Source organism: Planococcus citri, chromosome 2 (genome assembly GCF_950023065.1).
Source record: "Planococcus citri chromosome 2, ihPlaCitr1.1, whole genome shotgun sequence".
NCBI lineage: Eukaryota > Metazoa > Arthropoda > Insecta > Hemiptera > Pseudococcidae > Planococcus > Planococcus citri.
In genome coordinates this window covers 46,021,779-46,043,705 of record NC_088678.1, presented here as the reverse complement: position 1 = coordinate 46,043,705, position 21,927 = coordinate 46,021,779, and the positions used below count along the sequence as shown (strand labels likewise).

The following is a 21,927-nucleotide window of genomic DNA, read 5'->3' as shown; positions in this document are numbered from 1 at the left end:
CTCGTCTAAATATTCTCAGAAAGACATAAGTCGTTGAAAATAAAATATTATCCCTTCAATTCGGTAAAAGCTTTTCGATGTTTTGTACGTCGACAAATATTCAATTTGAGCTAATTGAAAAATTCATTAACCTTGGATATAATTTTTACCTGTACAACCTGTACCTATTTTTAAATATCAATTACGCGCGCACGGAGTTATGGAAAATTTGAAAAGTTGCATTCAAAATAATATTTGATTGAATTCGAAAGAAAAGTATTAAACTGGGTGGAGATTGGAGAGTGGGGAATTGTAGCCCATTAAAAATATTGGATAGGTACCTACCTACCTTATAATAAAACAAAACAGTATTCATTTTTTTTTTAATGACAAATGAAAATTAAAAAATGTTTATTTATACCTACATTAAAAGTAGAAAATGTGCAGGTAGCAAAAATATATTCGAGCTAACAAATTTTTCATCTTCCAAAGTAGGTACCCAGGTTCCTAAGAAAAAGTTTTCATTCTTGAAAAATGTTCAAGTTTCGAAGTATTAGGTATCAATAATTTGATACACTTGATGAATTTGTGAAACAATACTTAATTTTTATTTTCCATTTGAAAAATGTCCTGAAAAGAAAAAATAAGCTTTAATCAGAATCACGTCATGAAAAAATATTCAAGTTGTGTTTTTTTTTTCAGGTTCACCAATAGAAATCCCACGCTGATCGAATAAGTAATTTTAAAAAGAGCAATTGCCAAAGGAATCATTATGAAAATAATATTTTTGACAAATAAGTACTTATATTTTTTTTTATCAAAGAAACATTCATTTCTCTTTGAACACTCGATTAATTAGTATCGAATATTTCAAAGTATCATTTTCAATCTTTATAATTTACTTCTTAAAAAGAACTGAAACTAACTGGAATTTATTCGATTTTTCAAACATTCTCTCAAAGGTACTTAAAATAAGACTTGTTTTCAGGTCGGTTGTTGAGAATGATAGCGGAAAAATGTTGATCTAAAAACGCAAAAAATTTCCAACTTTGTAAAAAAAATACCTACTTACGTTTCGCTTTTTGAAACATTTCAAGCATTAAAATTCCTAAAGCTCGATTTCTTTCACAAATACGAAAATAAAAATGTCTGGGTTTGGTATAACTATACCTACCCACAGTACCACTGTAAGTTAATGTAATCGTATTCAACAAATATGAGCCTATTTATTGGGGTACCTACTAAAGTAAACTAGGTAAACCTTTTGGAATATTTCAAGGATTGATGGAGGATTAACAAATCCAGGCAATAATTACACCGACTTTTTAGACTCGGTTAATATTTATCAAATTTCATAGGGGGTGCACGAAAAATAGTAGTACGAGTACAGGTAATGGAATTTTCGAGTGTAGTTTTTACTCCATTTCTTCATTAAGATAGCAGCTTTTAATACGGGTTCGTTTGTTAATTATTTCATCTCTAATACCCTTCTATCTCACTTCATTATATAGCGAATTGTATTAATACTCTTTGACGCGATAAAAAGCATTCTGCGTGTGGGTTATAGCAATTTAGATTCACGGTCTATGAATTAACCCTATAAAGTCGAAGACAATGAAGCAACATAAAGTTAAAAGGGAAGTAAAGGCGATGGTAGATATATTGAGGTAAAGTTTGAGTTGTGGCCTTTTTAAAAGATACTTTTTTCTATTTTTTTGATAAAAAATAGCAACTCGGTGTTACGCGTTTCGAATACATGATTTTTGATACTCATTACTCGCCTTTGTTCGTTTCTATCATATCTATAAGCACAGGAGATGGTTGAGAGTTTAGGATGATTAACCAATCCGCCTACTTTTTTTTTCCTTTTTTTTTTTTTTCAAATTACATATCAGCCTATGTACTTATAGGCGTAATATAGGTATGTGAGCCGATATCACAGCGGTGTTTTCAAATTGGGCTGAGATTTCATTGGTGAATGGTCTATGAAAAATGCAATAAATACAGTGGAACCGATTTGGTTTCATAAACTTATGTTTTTCTCTTTCGTAAGATTTGCTTAATGAGCTCCCAAAAAATTTTCAACTGTCCAAACGAAAAATTAAGGGCCCCACCAGGTATCAAAATTTTTGAAATAAGTGGTCCCAAAATCGCACAAGCTAACAAAAAAAAATCGAAATGATCAGATATTATTCTGAAAAAGTTCATTTCTTGTCACATATTTTGAATACCTACAACCATCGTTTGAAACGTCCAATTTTGACATGTGTCAGGAAAACAGTATTGTTTGATTTTCAGGGGGGCCCAAATTTTTCAAAAAACCTTGTAAAACGTGAAGGAACAAGTATAGATTATATGTGACATAAATTCAAATGTGACCAAAAATGTGCTATTTCGAGATAATAATTTGATGAATTGATTTTCTTCACCAAGTATATACCTAAGTGTGTGTAGTGTGTACCTACTTACTTTCTGAAAACCCAACTCTCGTTCAATTTGAAGCCAGGAAAAGTAAACGTTATTCTTATCCCTTGTAAAATATAATCAAACATTTGGGAAAAAGAAGAGTTTCTAAACATAAGTATTATGAAAATGCACTCCGAAATTTTCCAAATTAGAGTAGAAAAGCCCATACCTACTAAAAACCATAGGAAGGAACTCGCGAGAAAAAAAAAACTTCCCCTAAAAAGAAAAAAAAATCGAGTAATTCTCTTTATAAAAACGCATTATCCAGTAGGAAAGCATCATTCTACAACACGTTTGAAACAAAACAAAACTGAAAAAAAAAAAAACAGAAAAGAAAAAATGTACACTTTAAAAACAGTAGGCAAACATTAAACCACCCTAATTTGGTAAAATCACCCCCTGTCATTAATATCCGAGACCCAAAGTCGAAACACACGCGTGAATTTATGGAATACACTTTTCATATAAAATTAACCGCAAAAATGACTAGAAATGCGGAAGTAGGTGGAGGATGAGGTAGAGAAAAGGCATTGGCATGGCAAGTTGGTGGAGTTGGTTGATGGTACATGCGAAAATTTACATTTCCGCAAACACCTATTCGATTCAAAAGTTTAAAGTACCTAGTTGTGAATCGTATATGATGCAAATTTAATAAACGATCACGACAATAAAGTGTAGATAATGGCGTCTGCGTAATAAAGCGAGAATTTTGGAAAAGTAGCGAAGAGAGCATTTTAGCGTGGAAGTGTGTTTACGTTGCGTACGTACACCTAGTGCTACTTTACTTGGCGGCGCGGCGGCGTTTTCTCTTGCTGTTTTCACCTCTCTCTTTCGTCGTTGCTGTCATATCAAAACGGCCAGTTTGTACACGTTCAACATTTTAACAACATCGTGCTTCTGTCAACCACACGCTCAACGCCGGTATGCTCTAAGGTAATGTATTTGCGATTTTTTTTTACACGTGAACGCTTGCCAAAAATTTTTCTTACATTAATTTATTGCTACGTAACATCGTTTATTTGAGAAAAAAATAAACAAAAAATATTTCCGGTGAAATAAAAAAGAAAAAAATGGTTACTTTTTTCTATAGTGTGCGTTTTTTTTTTTTTTTTTTTTTTTTTTTGGAAATTTCGATGCAGTGGGAAGATACGTGTATCAAATTATAAATTTTATTTGTACTGTACGCAGATAGATAAATATGTATACAACGAATTAGTGCCATTTGTTCAAAAGCTTTATTCCAGTTAGCTGATTTTACAAAAGCACGTAGTTGGCCATTAACATGCATGCTAACACGATGTAGCTGATTGCATCGTATGAATGATAAGTAAAGTACGACATATCCGAACCCTATAAGAGGTCAAACATCCCTCATTTTGCTTATAGCATTTGTTGCGAGTTTTTTTTTTCGTAATTTCAAGCTATAACACGATCGTTCAACTTTGATTCCTTTATGTAGGTACCTATAACATTTTTTTGTGATATTTTACTATGTATGTAGTATGTGTATGTACATAATATGTAGGTACAAAACTTAAAGCCATTCTGAAGCATCATTATGTATGTATTATGGGGCTACCTACTTCATTTGTAAATACGAAAGCCACGCAGACAGAGGCACTTCCTTGAGAACTTATGCATTGGTGGAATAATTTTTAATGCGAAAAACCTGATTCATTTTTGAGTAAATTGCATTTTTTTAAATGTTTAAGTAAGTTTTTATTCGTGAAAGATTGCAATTTTCAGAATTTATCTTTTTATGACGTCACTTCGTCTTTACTCGAATTTCTTCAAAGATTCGCATTTTCTCATTTATACTAAACAGTTCGTCTTGAAATTTATCATAAATTGTTGGCGAATGCGATTGGATAGCAAATGGGGTTCAAAATGTGAAAATATTCAGAGGACCCACTAGCTTTTAGTTCGTAATTTGAAAAGAAGTTTTCTAGAGTTTCAGCTATAGGTATCCGTATTTTTTGGAATTGTACAATTTTTTGAAAAACTGCTTATTTAATTTATTCATCAAGTTTCCTCTAATCTCTATCTTATTATATTGAGCAGTGTGAGCGAACGATAGATCTACGAGTAAGTACTTAGATATTTTGTTGAGGTAATTTTTTTCCTGTAAATTTAAGCTCTTCAGTCTTCAACCAGCTTCAACATTTTTTTAAAATCTCAATTTTCAAGAAGTAATTTTTTGATAAATTTTTGAATGATTATTCTGCATAGAATTTCATAGTTCATTTTTTTATACTTTTTCTTCTAATTTCCAATTCCAATAACGGTAAATTCGATCCAAGACTTCTCCAAAAAAAATCTGTAAAATGAGACAAAATAGTTGCTCAAATAAACCTAGATCAAAAGTAGCAATTCAACTGAAAATAAATCCGGAAACAATACATAGAATTTTTTGTGTTGAGAAAATATTTTTCTCTCTTTCTTTATATCCGAAAAGCTTTGATCGGGGGGGGGGGGCTCATTGTGATCAGCCACTTTTCAACGAGCTCGTATACGTAGTCGTACTTACTAAAAGTGATCGCTAATCAAATTCTGGTTTCTGCAGGGGAGTGCAGTGGTAGAAACTTTAATTTAATTTTTTCAGAGAGGTGAGGTTCCATTATCCATACGTATGAAAGTATGCGGCACAATCGTGAAAAATTGTGTTTATTCGAAAATTGCCGGACCCTAAATTAGGCTATGAGGTATGGAGGTCTCGAAATTTTTATAGGACAATCGAAACCCAACGTAAATTAATTCTGTTGAGTGCGAATTTGGTCAAAATTTGAGATTCAAGTAGGTATAGGTACCTAATATTCTTAAATAGGTAAACTCTGAAACTAACAAGGGAACCTCTCGAGAGTTATCCTCGCACGATTTTAAAGAGTGTGGTCTTATTTCAGGATTTCAGCGGCTCAAAATGATTTTTCAATCTTTGAAAAATTTTTAAAGATTCAAAATTAACCATTTTCGATGAATTAGGTATATTTGGAAAAAAAGAAAAGAAGAAATGAATGGATATTTGTTCAATAAAAATGATGAAAATTAGTCCTGAAACTAATATCATGTCTCCCGAATCGAATTTCACAATTTTCAATCATTCTGTAGCATACTGCACGATTTTTGATTTCTTCAGAATCTTACAATAATTTTTCCAAAAGCGTGAAAATCAATTCGGGCAAATGTAAATCGAGTGGTAGCTATTTGTTTACCTGTTTAAAGGACTTCCCAATTTTTGAGTCAATTTCTTGGAGAACATCTCGGGGGCGTTTTTTGACCAGAGTAGACATACCTACTTAATTTATTTTTTCAAAATTCAAAAAATCAAAAGTTTTCTGTTCAGGGAAATTTTTTTAATCTGAACAAATGGCAGTATCTTGTCTAAAAGCAAACCATTCGAATCTGAATTTCATAATTTCGAGCCATTCTGAGACTTCCAGCGCAATTTTCCAATTCTTGTGAATTTTAATATTTTTCCAGGAGTCACGCAAATAACTTAATTTGGACAGTTGAGAATGTTGGTCAAAAAAGGCTGGAAATCGGGGAAAATGTGGACAAATTCTTTAAACAGGTCGAAAATAGGACCCAACTCGATTTTTCACTATCCACATGAAAATCGTGCTAGGCGGCCAGGGTTGCTTCAGAATGACTGGAAACGGTGAAATTTGGTTCTTGGGAGCTAATAGGTACATATTAGCTACCTACTGGGCTAATTTTCATCATTTTTACTAAATTAAGTAGACTTATAGGGAGCTTTTGAAATTCCATCCAAAATTTGCACTTTTTAATTATTCTTTTGTTTTGTTCGTCTCCTTTTTTCTTGCATTTTCACTAAAAAAAAAAAAAAAAAAAAAAAATGATGCATTATAATAATGTGTAGGTATATTCAAGTATCAGCTATTGATTTTCCGTTGAGAAGATTTGAAAAAAATGTCGCTCTACGTTGATAGTTAATCGATTTCAGTTGGAGATATTTGTTGGTAGGTAGGTACTAATATAGGTTGGTAATTAGATAGGTCCTAATAATTTTCATTTTTTGTTTCACTTGAATTTTTTGTTCATATCATCTCAGTTTATACTTCCTAACCGATCATCCAAATCCTTAAATTTAATTATCAAAATTAATCTTCTTTTATTGGTTTATAAAATGGAAAATGATTTACATAAATGAGCTGAAAATGTGCAAGTTTACAATCTGTACAAGTTGAAAGCAGAAACCCCCGAGAACACGGTGTTAAATTAACCTCGCAGGAAAAAAGCAGAACAATAAAGAGAAACATCGTGTAGGTATCATGTCATAGGATAAAACCTGAAGCAAAAGAATGAATAAAAATTGGACTTGTCTGGGAGTTAAAATGAAAAAAATTCTCACAATCTACACGCCAGAGGCCGTCTTTTAAGAAAAACAAATCTAAACGTGTACGATAAACGACATTTGAAGAAATAAAAAAAAAAAAAAAAAAAAAAACGCACAATAAATTCGAATTATTTAAAATTTACCGACTATTCGAGTTTTTTTTCTTCCTTCGCATCGTCTCATTAGATAAGTACCTACATACGAACACGTTTACATTTTGTCGATAATTTTTCGGTCGGTTTCACATAAATTAGGTTGTAACGAAATGAATTTAAAAATTAATTAGGTTGATGCGAATTGAAAGAATAATAAGAGAACAGGGAATAGGTTGGTATATAAAATGATGTATTATGTTTGTGATCATATACATAATATATTAGTTTTTGTAAACTCGGGTGAAATTTTGTAGGAGTATCGAGAGAAAAGGTGGTAGAACGAAATGATAAAGTTGTTAAATTCACTTCAAAAGATTACACAATTTTCCATCATACGCGCGCAACACACGCACACTTTGTCGTAGGTAGAAGTACATACATAGAATACCTATACCATACCTATATAATGATGAAGGCGAGAAAATTGAACAAGTTACCATAGCAGCTCTTTTCCGTTATATTTAACCCAGTTCGTCATTTCGAGGCTTCATTAACACTGTACTTATTACCGGCGTGATTTTCCGGTAATTTAATAAATCCACAACTATCGCGATGGTTATAAAAATAAAAACATAAAATTTATTCGCGTACATTTTGAATGCAAAAACCAGACTGATTGTTATAAAAAATGTGGGTATCGGAATCAATAAAATTCAAAGTGAATTTGATTTCACTTTTTACTTGTATGCTCGAAAAATCATAATTAAATCCTTCGGGTTCTGTTTTGATGCAGGAATCTGCTGAAATGACGAGCTCAGAGATCTCAAAAGTTTTTTTGAATTCGACTACAACTCACAAGAAAAGTCAAAATGCCAATCAAATAAAATACAAATTACGAAACACGATTAATCACCAAGTTAATTCACCTGGTGCAGATTTAAATTGTATTTTGAGTAATACGAATTCATTTTCCTTAATGATTTTTCGAGGCAAATTTCTCCCTTAAAATACGAACAGCACAACTTTTTTCACGTGAAAAGACAAAAGCAGTGAGAACAATAATGACGAAAAATTAAATAAAATGAAATTTTAAGCCGTCAAAAAAATTCCACTAAAACAAAACTACGAACTCAAAATAACCATCTTCTGCTCATCTGCATAACTTCAGTTGGTTGAATGTTAAAAATGATAGGGAAGTTTTCCACATCACTTGAATTAGGTAGGTACCTCTACCTACGTTAGTAAAGTAGTGGGCGAGTCAATGTTATTTGCAAAAAAAAAAAAATTATAAAAGCTTAGTTGCTTTCATAGTAGGTACTCATTGGACGGATAAAAATACCTTTCGATAAATTTCCAACATGTACTTCGATGTTGTAAAGATTTGTCGAATTGAAAAAAAAAAACGTGGTTTAGACAAAAAACAGAAAAAAGGCTGGAACCGAATTCGCTGACATTCAAATTCGATCATTAGAATCGTCAATACGGCCACATAATGGGCGTTCCTCGAGTAAAAAATGCTCCATACTCGAATGTCGTCTGCATGTTGAATTGCATTTTTCGAACACCCTATATCAACTCATCAATGATACTGAATCGAATATCGAAATGTAAGGGAAACATTTCTACGGTCTCGTCGAATTATCCCAGTTTGAAAAAAAATCGCTCACTTCAAAGATAATTTTTAAATTCAATTTCTTGCGGCTTGTTTCAAAGCTTTCAAATTATTGTACTGTCATTAAGGTTTCGCCAAGTTGTAAACGGATACGAAATGAGTTTCATGGGACACGGAAAAAAGAAAAGAAAGACGTAATCGAGTATCCGTAATAAGAAGCGTACAATTAAATTCAATACTGTATACCGCAAATGAATAATGATACCATTCCAACTTCTATGAATTTATATAAGTACATTTTTCCCTTTGAAAATATGCATTTTTAAACATTTCTTCGATCGGATTTTTAAAAAAGAAGAGTTATTTCAAAGTGCGAGACAAAGTATTAGCGGAATTATTCTAATGGAGAGAGCGTTCCTTGCATTTTTTTTTTTTTTTTTTTTTTTTTTAGTGTTAGTAACGAATTTTTCAAATGTACCATACCATGTAGTTGGGTAGGTACTCTTGTTGTTGTTTTTTTCACCGTCGAAAACATTACATCATTTAGAAACTCTAGATAACATTTCGAATTAAGTTTTTGCTTACGAAAAATTCGCCAAGTTGGGAAAAATTATTTAAAACTTTCAACGGGAAACGTTTCAATACTCGTTAGCACAAATCACTTTTTATAATTTAAATTTGTAAATCTTTTTCGCGATGAAAAAACCCATGTGGTAAAATGGGTTAACCGCAGTGTATTTCGTTTACGAAAGTGTTCAATTAACGGGTCCTTTTGGTGGTTTATTCTTTACCTTTTTCGAGCAGGAACATGGTAAAAATTTTAAAATAACTTTACACCAGGTAGAAACAAAGTTTTTAGTGGCAGTCAAATAAAATACCTACCTACCTACATGGTGTCCATAAAATGTCTATCACACTTCAAATTGCAAAAAAGTATCCATAAAGATCCATTTTTTGATTTTTTTAAAGAAAAATAATATGAGAAAACATCATAATTGCTGATTTAAAAATGTTGACACCTACAAAAAAACTGCTTAGTATTTTTTAAAAAAAGACAATATTTTAACCTTTAGGTAGGTATAGGTACTCAAAATCTAAAAATTCCTTCATTTTTTTCACTTTTCTGGTCAAAATTTTAAAATTTTTCACATTTTTTTTCATTTTTTTGAAAATTTATAAATTGTTAATTTTTTTTCTATATGTACCTAGCCATTTTTCTCGTGAGCATTTCTTTCACCCAATATTTCTCATAATGAGTATCCTAATTTGTCAATTCTTTAAAATTTTGATTAAGAGGGTATAATGTCTACCTCTTTATTTTCGCATATTCTCCTACCCCTAAGGGCTGATTTATGTCGTAGATATTGGATTTGATGAACTCTTCAATTTGAAATCCTACGTTTTATTTCTTGTAATGACTTACATGCCTATTCATTCTTTGAGATAACTTTTAAGTAATTAACTCGATGAATTACGTGAAGAGGAGACTAAATTTTCAGGTATATAAATCACAAATTAATTTCCAGGTTTTTTGAATAAAAAAATTGAAAGTCATTTCTAAAGGAATGGAGATCATGTGATTTAAGTATAAATGCAATTTTTTGATTTTTGATTTTCACTGTTTCGTGAATTAATTATTTAAATCGAGTTTTTGCCAGTGAAAATATCTCAAAAAATTAGATCAGTTCCCTAAAAATTTGATAAAATAAATTATGAGACACCTTGTATAAAATCGTATCTAAAATCGATCATTAACCATACAATTAAGCATTTTGAACGATTGTAATTCGCGTTTAAATATTTTAATTAAAATCGTTCTCGCACAATACGAAGCGTTAAATCAGATTTCTTCAGCATAAAATTCAATTATACATCGATGAAAGAATCTATGCAGATTTATTTTGCCTTTTTCTTGTTTTAATTTGTATTTATAAACGTGATAATTTCAGTAATTAAATACGCAGACACCGCCACGATTTCGAAGTTATACGATTAAAAAGAAAAATATTCGATTCAAATTAACGTAATTTTCAACAAAGAAAATAAAAAAATATATAGGGGGCTAAACAATTGTCCAGTTCATTAGGTAGCTTTTTTCCTTATCGAATTAAAGTTTGAATAATTGGTTGAAATTAACGATCGATGATGCCCCATTCTTTGAAAACATTAATGATACATACCTATTATAAGTTAATCGCGTTTCGAAGTTGATTAGCGATTTTATCGTCTCTGAAATTATTTACATTATATAATTTTTCATTCGGGTGATTTTTTCCATCTGTCTTTATAGGTAGGTCGATCTATGTATTTCTATAGGTATGGTATACGTATGCTAAAGCCTCATCATACTGCTGCTGCTGGAAAAACTCGCGTTCTCTCGTTGACGAAATTGAAAAGTCAGCCGTTGACATGAAAAATGAAAATTTTTTATTAATGATTTTTTTATAAATACGATGCAAATATTTTTGTAACATTTCTTAAACGGACGTCGCGCTTTCGCAACGTTTTTAACGCCAACGTCAATAATCAACATCACCGGCTGCATCATTTTTTATCAAAAACTTTATTCCTTTGTATCCTCGTACCTGCGTAAATTTCGGCTTGAAAAAAAAAACAAACGGAAAAACAGATAGAAAATAATATGTCCAAATTTCTCGACTTGTTTCTTGTGTCGGACGTAGATTTTTCTTTTATCCTTGCACATTGTTTATGCACGTTCAATGAACCGGTAGCTGGAAAACTTTCTTGCACCGTTAACGACCGCTCAACAAAAAATGAAACTCATCAACATTTATTTTCATAAATCAATATTAAGTTTCTTTTTTTTCTCACTTTGACTGCTAACGCAATGTCATAGAATACATAAATCACATTTTTTTTTTATTTCGCTCCCTATCTACTTAATTATGTTTTTGAATTTTTTTCTCTCTCTTTCATTGGCTATGGCTAGGTTTTGAAAAGTTGTAACTTTGAGGCACACGTATAGTTGACTTTTCACTTCCTTATGTTACAGGGTCGATAAAGTATATAGTTTTCATGCTAAGGATTATTATCAAGTTTTTTCCTCTTTTCTTCGCCTCTCGTCCTAAATCGTATGCTATATCTTTTGCCATATACGTCCAATGTACACATACTATACTCTCACATACACGTTTCACATATACCATAATGCAATGAAAATATTTATTTTGAAATACTCGCGACGACGTTGTAATTTTCTACAAGTTGAGAAAGAGTAATATCGAACGTTGAAAGGTGACACGCTATTTTTCAATTCTTGAAGGAAATTCTTTTTTATAGGTACTTACTACGATGATGATGAACGAGATATACAACTCTTTACACGCGTTAAACCGTTTGAATGAAAATATATAAGAAGGAAAGTTTTTCTCATTAATAAAGCTATCATGTCGACTGATAAATAAACTAAAATGAAATTAAAACAGCCTGTATTTGGATTAGGTAGGTAGTCGATTTATTTTCGCCAATTCGAAGGAAATTGAATTCTCAATGTAGTAGGTACTTCTCACATACTCCCCATCATAGCTTTTCAAATTCCGAAAAAAATTTCCCTTCGCGCAAGCATTCGTATTAATACTTTCATATCAAAGATTTGTAGTTCCTCAGTTGCATAAATCTTCATTATTTTACTCTCAAAAGATTTTTCAGACACTGCGCGAATACGATGATATATGACTTATATATTATGTACATATTGTATTAATTGGAGTACCTACCTAATTTAAACGTATGCGTCTTAGTTAAGTACCACCTACGTATTTAAAACGAGGAAAAATTAATACCTACCTAGCATCACTGCTTCTGTTTCGTGGAATCGTGAGTTCAATAAGTAGGTGTCAATATTTTATTATTCATAAAATAATCCGCCGATAATTAAGTACTCGTTTTCGTTTGATCATAAAGTTGAATTTTACTCTTACTTGACACGAATAATATTCGATCAGTCGATCACAATGTGTTTTGTGAACTAAATTGAAGTTGGCGTGTTGTAGGTACATACATTTTTCTTTTTTTTAATTTGTAAGGTCAAGTTTTATACTTTCTTTTATAGGTATTATAAGATCGGGATTCATGCAGGTGATGTCTACCTAAGTACCCACATTTGCGAAAAAATATAAAATGATTGCTCAGTTTAGTAAAAGGAGTGGACGTGGAGGGGGAAATGGATTGAAAAATGAAATTATTACAAATTTTCTTCTCATTTTTATGAGGGATCCTTTTGAACTGGCACTCTCCAATTTGAACGAAACCAGACTAGATCAAAAGAGAATGTTTTAAAACTCCCGTAATCAAAATTTTGGATCCCAAATTTCATTTTTGGAGCATTTTTGAAAATTTAAAAAAAAACTGTTTTTATGAAGGTGATTTTTAAATTTTTTACGAAATGAAATTCCTTAAATTCAACTTTTACACATCAACATTTAGTGGTTTGGGGCCATTCTGGAGCCTCTGGCAATTTTTCAATATTTTCCAGAAACTTCAAATTAGGTAGGTGTAAGTACCTATGCTCTGGAAAAGCCAAAAATGAACCTTAGAGCCTATTACTTTGATCAGTGCTTATATTTGACACTCCCTCGGCCGTACTACCTTAGCATACTCTAAAGATTGGTAGTATTTTCTATGTTCTATTCTTCTCATTTAAAAGAAGAAGACTGACAATAAAAATGTTTTTAAAAATTCAAACAAAATTGTTTTACAATTTTTAAAAAATTTTAGCTGAATATGAAAATCAATCCAACTGGAAGCACATTTGCAGATTTTTTGGTGGAATGAATTATTTTACGTATTTTGAGAGAACAAAATTATTTTGACCTCAAGAAAAGCTCATCGTATGCATTTAAAATTAATAATTTCAAAATTGTTTGCAAAACTAAAATTTTTTTAAAGATTGATGAAGATTTTATAAATATCTACCTACCTTAAATTGATCAGACAGGTGGCAGGTCCTTTACTTTATTACATAAAAGAACGAGAAACCATGACTAAGAAGAATTGGAGATGATGATGTCTGAAAATTTCAACTGCTTTGCTGAACATTTAATTTGTAAATTTATTAGACACCCATTTTTTTGTTGGAAAGAGAGAGCTTACTTTCAAAATACATAGTAAAGCATTATAGCTACAGGGTGTCTCGTAAATCCTCAGATTTGTGAATTGAGGGATTCTCACCATACACTGACAAATAATTAATATAATGAATTTTCAAAATTTTGTTTTCATTAGCCAAGAAATTCATCTGAGGAAACGAATTTTGATTTCAAATACTGAAAGAAAATTGTTATGAGGATAAATTTCATACGAGTAGATATCTAGAATTCTCCTTTACATTCGTACAAACGTTTTAAAATCTAAAATGCGTATAAATATTGTTCCTCGTATTCAGTAGCAGTTCTTCCTTATATGCTTTAAGTGGGAAAATGTCTCCTTATCCTATCCTTTTTCATCTGATCCAATACCTACATAAGTAGATATTCGAATAAATGTCAGCAACAAACATTTGCAACGATTCATTTCTCGTATACATATGTGTATGTAAATACAACTCTGCGCAGTAAACCATCATTATGAATTCTTTTCAAATGCGTGTACCTACCTTACCCTACTTATACCTACCTTCCAACCTTATACCTTACTGACGAATGCTCGGAAATTATTGACATTTTGCACGTTATTCCTACAGCTCACTGTGAGAACCAACAGGTTATCTAAGTTTAGAATTTTATTTCACGCTGAAGAATATATATTTACCATGTAATAGGTAGGTATAGTCCACTATTGTAAACAAATCCGTTTAATTTTACTCGTTAACCATTTAAAAGAACCAGAGGCAAATATTTGAAAACCATTTCGAGTTCAACGATGACAATTGATATTGTTTCCTTATTGATGAAAAACGCACAACTGAATGATTAGATACCTAAATCAATCTCACCTACACAGGTTATGCAATAACAAGTCTATCCTACGTATTTGTTGTTGTTTGGTTTTTTTTTCTCCAGATGCGTAACATGAACGAAATAATTTATTTATTCATGCTATAGTTATACTGCAGATGTGGATTTAATTCATTAGTTATGATTGAGGGGGGAGAATTATATTATGTAATTGCCTACGAAGTGATGAATCAATGGATTGAATGAGAAAATGAATTTAAAGGTACGGTAGATAATTCGAGCGAAAAGTGGAGTTGACCTAACTATTTGGAAAAGGAAATTATTTTCTTGAAAAATCATTAATGTTTCTTATAACGTTGGTTACCATATTTTTTTTTTTTTTTTTTTTTTTTTTTACTGCAAATCCCAAGACATGAACCATTTGAGCAGTTATCTTCACTTTGTTTACAGAAATTGCCAAATTTTAAATACAGGCCTGATTCAATCCTCAAATTGTCCGAATTTCGTGCTCATTGAGTCGATCTCCTTATTCCCCCCTCAATCTCTTCAATCCTAAATGGGTACCACAAAATGTTACACCAGAAATCCTATCCTACAAGTAGTGTAAGGGACATTTCAGGTAAGGAATTTCAAAAAATAATTTCCCGCCAAAATTCCTCCTCCCCTCCCCTCCCCGTCCCTCCCACTCCATCATCGGTCAGTAAATGTCATCGTAACGTCGACAAAAAAAAACAACGACATCGTGACGTCATCGGGGGCGTTTCGAGTGATGAAAGTGGACTTTGAACTTTCATATTACCTACCTTGAAATATTTCGTACACTATTCGCACACTTATACCTACATTTAAAACTTAAATTCATTCCACTTATGGCAAAATCATGCATACTTAACGCAAATGGTAGGCAAATTACTCGTTAATGTCGCCTGATAAATTTTTCAACCCGGTTGAAAATTTCTCTAATTTGATGGTAATCTGTTTAAGTATACAAAACTTACGTAATTTAAATAACGTCATTTTATATGCGCGTATATCTACTTTACTTGGTACAAATGGTGATACTTTTGCTTCCTCCGTATAGTGTCAAAAGTTGAAGAAATTTAACATACAAACAGGAAGAAAATTTCGCACATTATTTTAAACGTTGCAGAATTTTATTCGCGAAAACATGACAAAATGAATAATTCCGAAAATACGTTTCCTTAATTGCATTACAACGAAATTAACGAAAAGTTGCAGATTTATGTGCTTTTCGTTTAAACTGCTTGTATTATTCGCTTCATGTCGTGTAAAATTGAATCGAATAAGACAGTGTACCTCGAAGATTTTTATTTCACGTTTGAAAATTCCCGATTTTTTTAGGCCAATATAGTTTTTTACTTTCAAGATGATCATTTCTCTAGAAAAATAATTACATCTTTAGACCTATGGAAGTGCAAAAAACACCTGTAACTGGTAACAATGTCATATTTAAAAGCTTGGAAATTTAGGCAGTGTGTGAAGTTTTGAGTTAGAAAAAATTTTATGATACCTGCTTAAATAAATTAAATTGAAGGCAAAAAATTTTCGAGCAAAAAAAAGAACTCGAAAACGAAAATATCGCAAAGATGGAGGAATGAAATTTTTTATAGGCTACGAAACGTGTACCTTTTTGTAAGAATAATAATTGTTAAAGTGACAAAGAAAAAAAATGATGACATTTAGGTATTTGAAATCTCGAAGAAATGGAGCATTTTCAGAAATTTCAAATTTAACGAAAATTCATAACTTACTTAGATATTTGTTATTTTCATCTCTTCTCACGTTACTAAAAAGTCAAGATTTTTTTCCCAATAAAAATTTATGAACTGGACCAAAAAATTCAAACAGATTTCACTTAGTTATGCTTCAACAACATTTTCGTCATATTTTTTAGCAACTTTTTATGCAGTGGCAAACTTTTCATATGAACCATTTCGTACGATTTCGATAATTTTTTATCAACTTGGTTTTATTCATAATACTTAAGTATATGTAGGTATACAGATTTAAGTTGTATACCTACCTATTCTTGATGTGGTTTTATAAAGAAATAAATTAGAATTTTTCTATACCTTTTGTGGATTTTTTTCGACTGTCTAAAGATTTATTATTCAACTGTTATGTCGTCAGCATATTCTTATCTTAGTAGTTTAGCTAGATTACTCATGCCGTATGGCGTATCTTAGTTTTAAAAATATCAAATCAGTCATGTACTATTCTTGCTTAAATAAACATCTCCGATGTGGTTCGTTTGTCCGTTTTCTTCGAGTACGTTTTAGTGGCGACGAGGATGGGATCCTCAAGTGCGTGTATCCCAATTTAATTTACAAATCTTCGCGATTTTGCGCATTATTTTTTTATTTGTTCGTGATGATAAATGACTAAAAAGAAAAAACGTGCTGAAAAAGTTATGGCTACAAACGGTTTTCCTGCTCTTTTTGCCGAATTCAATGCTGCGGTTGAGGATTTTGCAAGTTACCTCGATCGTTTCAACTGCTACATCGATTGCCTAGGAATTACTGATCTTCAAAAGCCAAAATTCTTCATTGCAAGTGCTGGTGCCGAAATTTTTGCCCTTGCCCGACGCTTAGCAGCTCCCGCAAATCCAAAGGACTTGGATTATGATAAATTGACGAAATTGCTTACCGATCATTATCATCCAGCACCTTTGGAGGACGTTGCACGTCATATTTTTCGCCACAGAAAGCAAAAAGATGGTGAGTCTTTCAACTCGTTTTATGCTTCATTGAAGGAATTGTCTCGAGACTGCAATTTTGCTGATCAAACGCGTCTTGATGAAGAATTGAAAGCTCAAATTATTGGTGGTACCAATGACGGTACTTTACAAAAATATTGCTTTGCTACTCCAAAATTGGCCTTGAAAGATGTCGTTGCAAAAGCTGTTGCTTCTGAACAAGCTACCAAAGGCGTTGACCATTTTAATGCACCAAATGTCAAAGCCTCAGAGTCATCTTCTGTAAATCGAGTCAATGAACGAGTTAATAAAAAACACTTCCAGAAGAAAAAGTCGAATGGTTCAAAGAATTATGCTTCAAATTCCAATTCAAATTCTACAAATCCTGGTGCTTCTCATGCCAATTCGTCGAAATCAAATTTTACTCCAAATATGGTCGTTATCTGCTACCGTTGTGGGAAGAAAAACCACAAAGCTCCGGATTGTCGTCATAAAAATGCTGTTTGCAGTTCCTGCCAAAAGGTTGGTCATCTCAACACTGTTTGCGGAAAAAGTAGGAAAGAATTATTAGAAATTCAAAAACCTGCGGCTGAAAATAAATCATGTAACGTAGTTGATATTGGGCAGCTTGGTGAAGAAAATTTACCTACAATTGCTGATGGAGATGATCCACCCCCTCCCAAAATTTTCATCGATGTGCAAGTTGAGGGAAAAGCTGTCAAATTTGAAGCAGATTGCGGTTCTGGTTTCACTCTAATTTCGGAGAAAACATTTCGTGAGCTCAATCTTAGTGAAAAATTGCGACCATGCAAATTCGTTTTAAAAACTTATGATCGTGGTATAGTGCGAATTCGTGGATATATTCCAGTGCATGTTAACTTCAAAGGGAAATCATATCGCCAAGTATTGCGCGTCGTTCAAGGCGATTATGACTCCGTTATTGGTCGCGATTGGCTTCTGCCTATGAATATTGATATTCGTGAGTTCATAGAAACAAACAAGATAAGCGTTTCTGTGAATTTAAATTTAAAAAGCGAAATTGACAAATTAGTATCAGAGTTCTCGGAGTTGTTCTCTGATAACATAACCAAAGTGCCGAATTATTGTGCTGACTTTAAATTGAAAGCTGACGCAACTCCAGTCTTCTGTCGCGCACGTACTGTTCCTTTTGCTCTCCGCGAGGCAGTTGATAAAGAAATTGATCGCCTAGTTGCCGCCGGTATATATGTGCCTGCTGAGTCATCCGAGTGGGCAACGCCGATTGTACCAGTTATCAAATCTAATGGTAAGATTAGATTAGTTGGCGATTACAGTGTAACGATAAATAAAGCCATAATACCTGAAGAGTATCCTATACCAAATATAGAAGAGGAAATACTTCAAGATTTTGCGAACTGTGTGCATTTTTCAAAGTTCGATATTAAAGAAGCCTACATGCTTCTTGGTGTTTCCGAGGCTTGTTCCAAATTATTGACTGTCAATACTCCGAAAGGTCTTTTTTACGTTACAAGTTTGAATTATGGTTTGCAATGCGCCCCTGCTAAATGGCAACGTTTTATTGAAAGTATTTTCAAAGGTTTAAAATGGTGTAAATGGTTTTTTGATGATGGAAAAATTTCGTCAAAAACTGCTGCTGAGCATTTGGCGCGAATGCGTAAATTTTTCGAAATATGCAGAGAAAATAATTTACGTTTGAATAAATCAAAATGCGATTTTTTGACAGATCACTTGAAATTTTTGGGTTTTGTTGTGGATAAAAATGGAATCCATAAGACCACTGAAAAAATTGATCTAATTTTGAATGCCAAACGACCTACGAACGTCACTGAATTGAAGTCCTTTGAAGGATTAGTAGGTTATTATTCTCGTTTTGTGCCAAATTTCAGTGATAAATTCGCACCTCTAAATGCTCTGACTCGGAAAAATGCAAAATTTGATTGGTCAGACGAATGTGAGCAAGCTTTCCAGCTCATTAAAAAAGAAATTGCCTCAGAACGTGTTTTATGCCACTTCGATCCTGCTAAACCATTAATTTTGTCTACTGATGCGTCCCCTTACGCTATTGGAGCTGTGCTGAGTCATCAATTTCGCGAAGGTGAGCGCCCAATTGCTTTCGTTTCTCGCACTTTAACAGAAACAGAGCGCCGATATTCTCAACTTGATCGTGAGAGTCTTGCAATTTACTGGGCTGTTAAACGTTTTTTCAATTACCTTTTTGGACGAAAATTCATTTTATTCACCGATTGCAAACCCTTAACTTCAATTCTTGCTGCTCATGCTGCCAAGCCATCGTTGAGTGCTACTCGTTTGTTGCATTATGCACTATTTTTGCAAGGGTTTGATTACGAAATTCGTTATCGCCGAAGTGAAGACAATAAAAATGCTGACTTCGCATCTCGGTTTCCTTGCCAAATTGCAAATTCGAATCAAATTGATGTCCCCGCTTGGTGCTATACAAATTTATTACATTCGCTTCCTGTCAAAGCAGCTGAAATTGGAGCTGAAACGTTAGCTGAGACATCATCTGCCACCCTGCTTCGCCAGTTACGAGGGGAAGAGCCCTGCCACATGAAAACTGCTGAATTGGCTCAATACTCACTTCAAGACAACTGTATTCTTCGTAATGATCGAGTATACATTCCTGAAAAACTGCGTCAACGTGTTCTCACCGAATTGCACCAAGGTCATCTTGGTATGGTGAAATGTAAAAGTCTTGCTCGAAGTTATGTGTATTGGCCTGGTATAGATCATGACATCGAAGATATGGTCAGATCTTGTGCCAGTTGTGACCAAAATGCTAAAAATCCGTCAAAATGTGTTTCTCATCCGTGGCTGCCCCCCTCCCAACCATGGCAACGTATTCATTTCGATTTTGGAGAAATTGAAAATACCAATCTGCTTATAATCGTTGATGCCTATGCAAAATGGCCTGAAGTTTTCGTTGTCAAGTCTACAAATTCTGCTCAAGTCATCGAATGTTTTGAGAAATGTTTCTCACGTTTTGGTTTACCTGAGGTTGCTGTCAGTGATAATGGGCCTCAGTTTGTTTCAGAAGAACTGAGGGAATATTTTCGCCAAAATTGCATACATCATCTGACATCTCCGAGTTATCATCCTCAGTCAAATGGGCAAGCTGAACGATTCGTGCAAATTGTTAAAAAAGGCTTAAAATGCACCCGAAATGGTCCTTTTTTCAAACGTCTACAAGCGGTCCTACGTTCATATCGCCGTGCACCTTTGTCCAATGGAAAATCGCCTTTCGAATTGATGTTTGGGCGAAAAATGCGAACTGTAATTTCTGCGGTCAAACCGATTTCCAAATTTGAGCAAAATTCTCAACTGTCGAAAAGAGAATTTTGTGAAGGTGAAAAAGTTAAATTTCGCCTATTTCGTGGTCCTAAAAAATGGGAAGTTGGATCCATTTCTGGTAAACTGGGAAATGTAGTTTACCTCGTTATATCTGGCGGTAAAACTCATCGCCGTCATATAAATCATCTTTGCCGAACCAATTTGGATGAATTCAATTCTGCAATTTTGATCGATGATCCTGCGCCTGATTCTGCACCAATTATACCTGATCAAGCTGAGCCCGAATTGCCCATCCAGCCTCAGCCGGCAGTGCGTCGATCATCACGTATTCGTCGACAGCCCCAGTGGTTTCAGCCTTCTTAGAGGGGAAGAGTTGTTATGTCGTCAGCATATTCTTATCTTAGTAGTTTAGCTAGATTACTCATGCCGTATGGCGTATCTTAGTTTTAAAAATATCAAATCAGTCATGTACTATTCTTGCTTAAATAAACATCTCCGATGTGGTTCGTTTGTCCGTTTTCTTCGAGTACGTTTTATCAACTTCAAAACATGTTTAAACCAAAAAAATATACTTTTGTTTTTCTCTGAACATGAATTTTTGCAAGCTTTTCCCCTCGCATCGCTCCCCATGCCTGTTTGATTTTGTTTATTTCAAAATTGAAATTCTAAAAAAAAATGTGTTTTTAAAAAAGTTGCACATTTAATGGGATTTAGGATTCTTTGTCGATCTGGGCTATTTTCGTCAAAACCTGAAACCACTTCAAGTGTTCTACTAATTGTAAGTAGTTGAAAATTTGCCGTTCGTTTATTTTTGGGCACCTATTTTTAATTTGTACCCATCGAAAATATTTATTCTTCGAAATTTCGCATTAAATGAGCTATATATTGCCAACTTCAAAACTTCTAAAAAATGTTGTAAATTGTTGACCACTTTTCTTCCAAAATTTCCTCTCTTAGAGGGCTTGTATCATCTTTCAGAGGAAATCTTCTGAGCTAAAATTTATTTCTGAGAGACTTTCAACTCAAAATAAAACTCTCCTTTGAATCAAGTCCAAATTCTTTGAGTTTTTTTTCGCGATCTATCCTTTAAAATTTATGCTAGTTTCGATATTATTCTGTCACTATAAATCCTTGTAGCTGCCTCAATTTTTTGCCTGAGATGTAGGTACCTTTTTTTGAGAGAAAATCTTCGGATTCTCAATTTTTTAAATCGATGATAGTTGATATGTAGTTCATTTTAAAAAACCACTAAGTAGGTCTAGGTACCTATATGTTTAATCCTATTTAGCCAAGCATCTCACACTCTTCATTTTTCAGTTTCAATTTAAAATAAAATAAAATAAAATTTGTCCATAATGCAATAGATAGATAATCATCATGCAGGCACTGCAAAGAAATAAAATATACCTTCTCACTTGTATGTACTCGTATTTCCGATACATGCAGGGTTGGAAAAGGAAGCGAGGGTCTGCAACCATTTA

At 32.9% G+C, this 21,927-nt stretch overlaps 2 protein-coding genes across 2 annotated transcripts in view; both read left to right on the top strand.

Moving 5' to 3' along the window:
- The first annotated feature begins 3,210 nt into the window (after window positions 1–3,210).
- LOC135836103 (protein O-linked-mannose beta-1,2-N-acetylglucosaminyltransferase 1-like) overlaps window positions 3,211–21,927 on the top strand; it is a 104,823-nt gene continuing 86,106 nt past the window's right edge. Inside the window, exon 1 of the mRNA XM_065350721.1 lies at window positions 3,211–3,378. The gene's annotated coding sequence lies outside the window, so the exon portion shown is untranslated. The remainder of the gene's footprint in view (window positions 3,379–21,927) is intronic.
- Window positions 16,820–20,809, top strand: LOC135834090 (uncharacterized protein K02A2.6-like). The gene has a single exon (XM_065347926.1). The coding sequence runs from the start codon at window positions 16,820–16,822 to the stop codon at window positions 20,807–20,809; it is 3,990 nt and encodes a 1,329-aa protein (XP_065203998.1).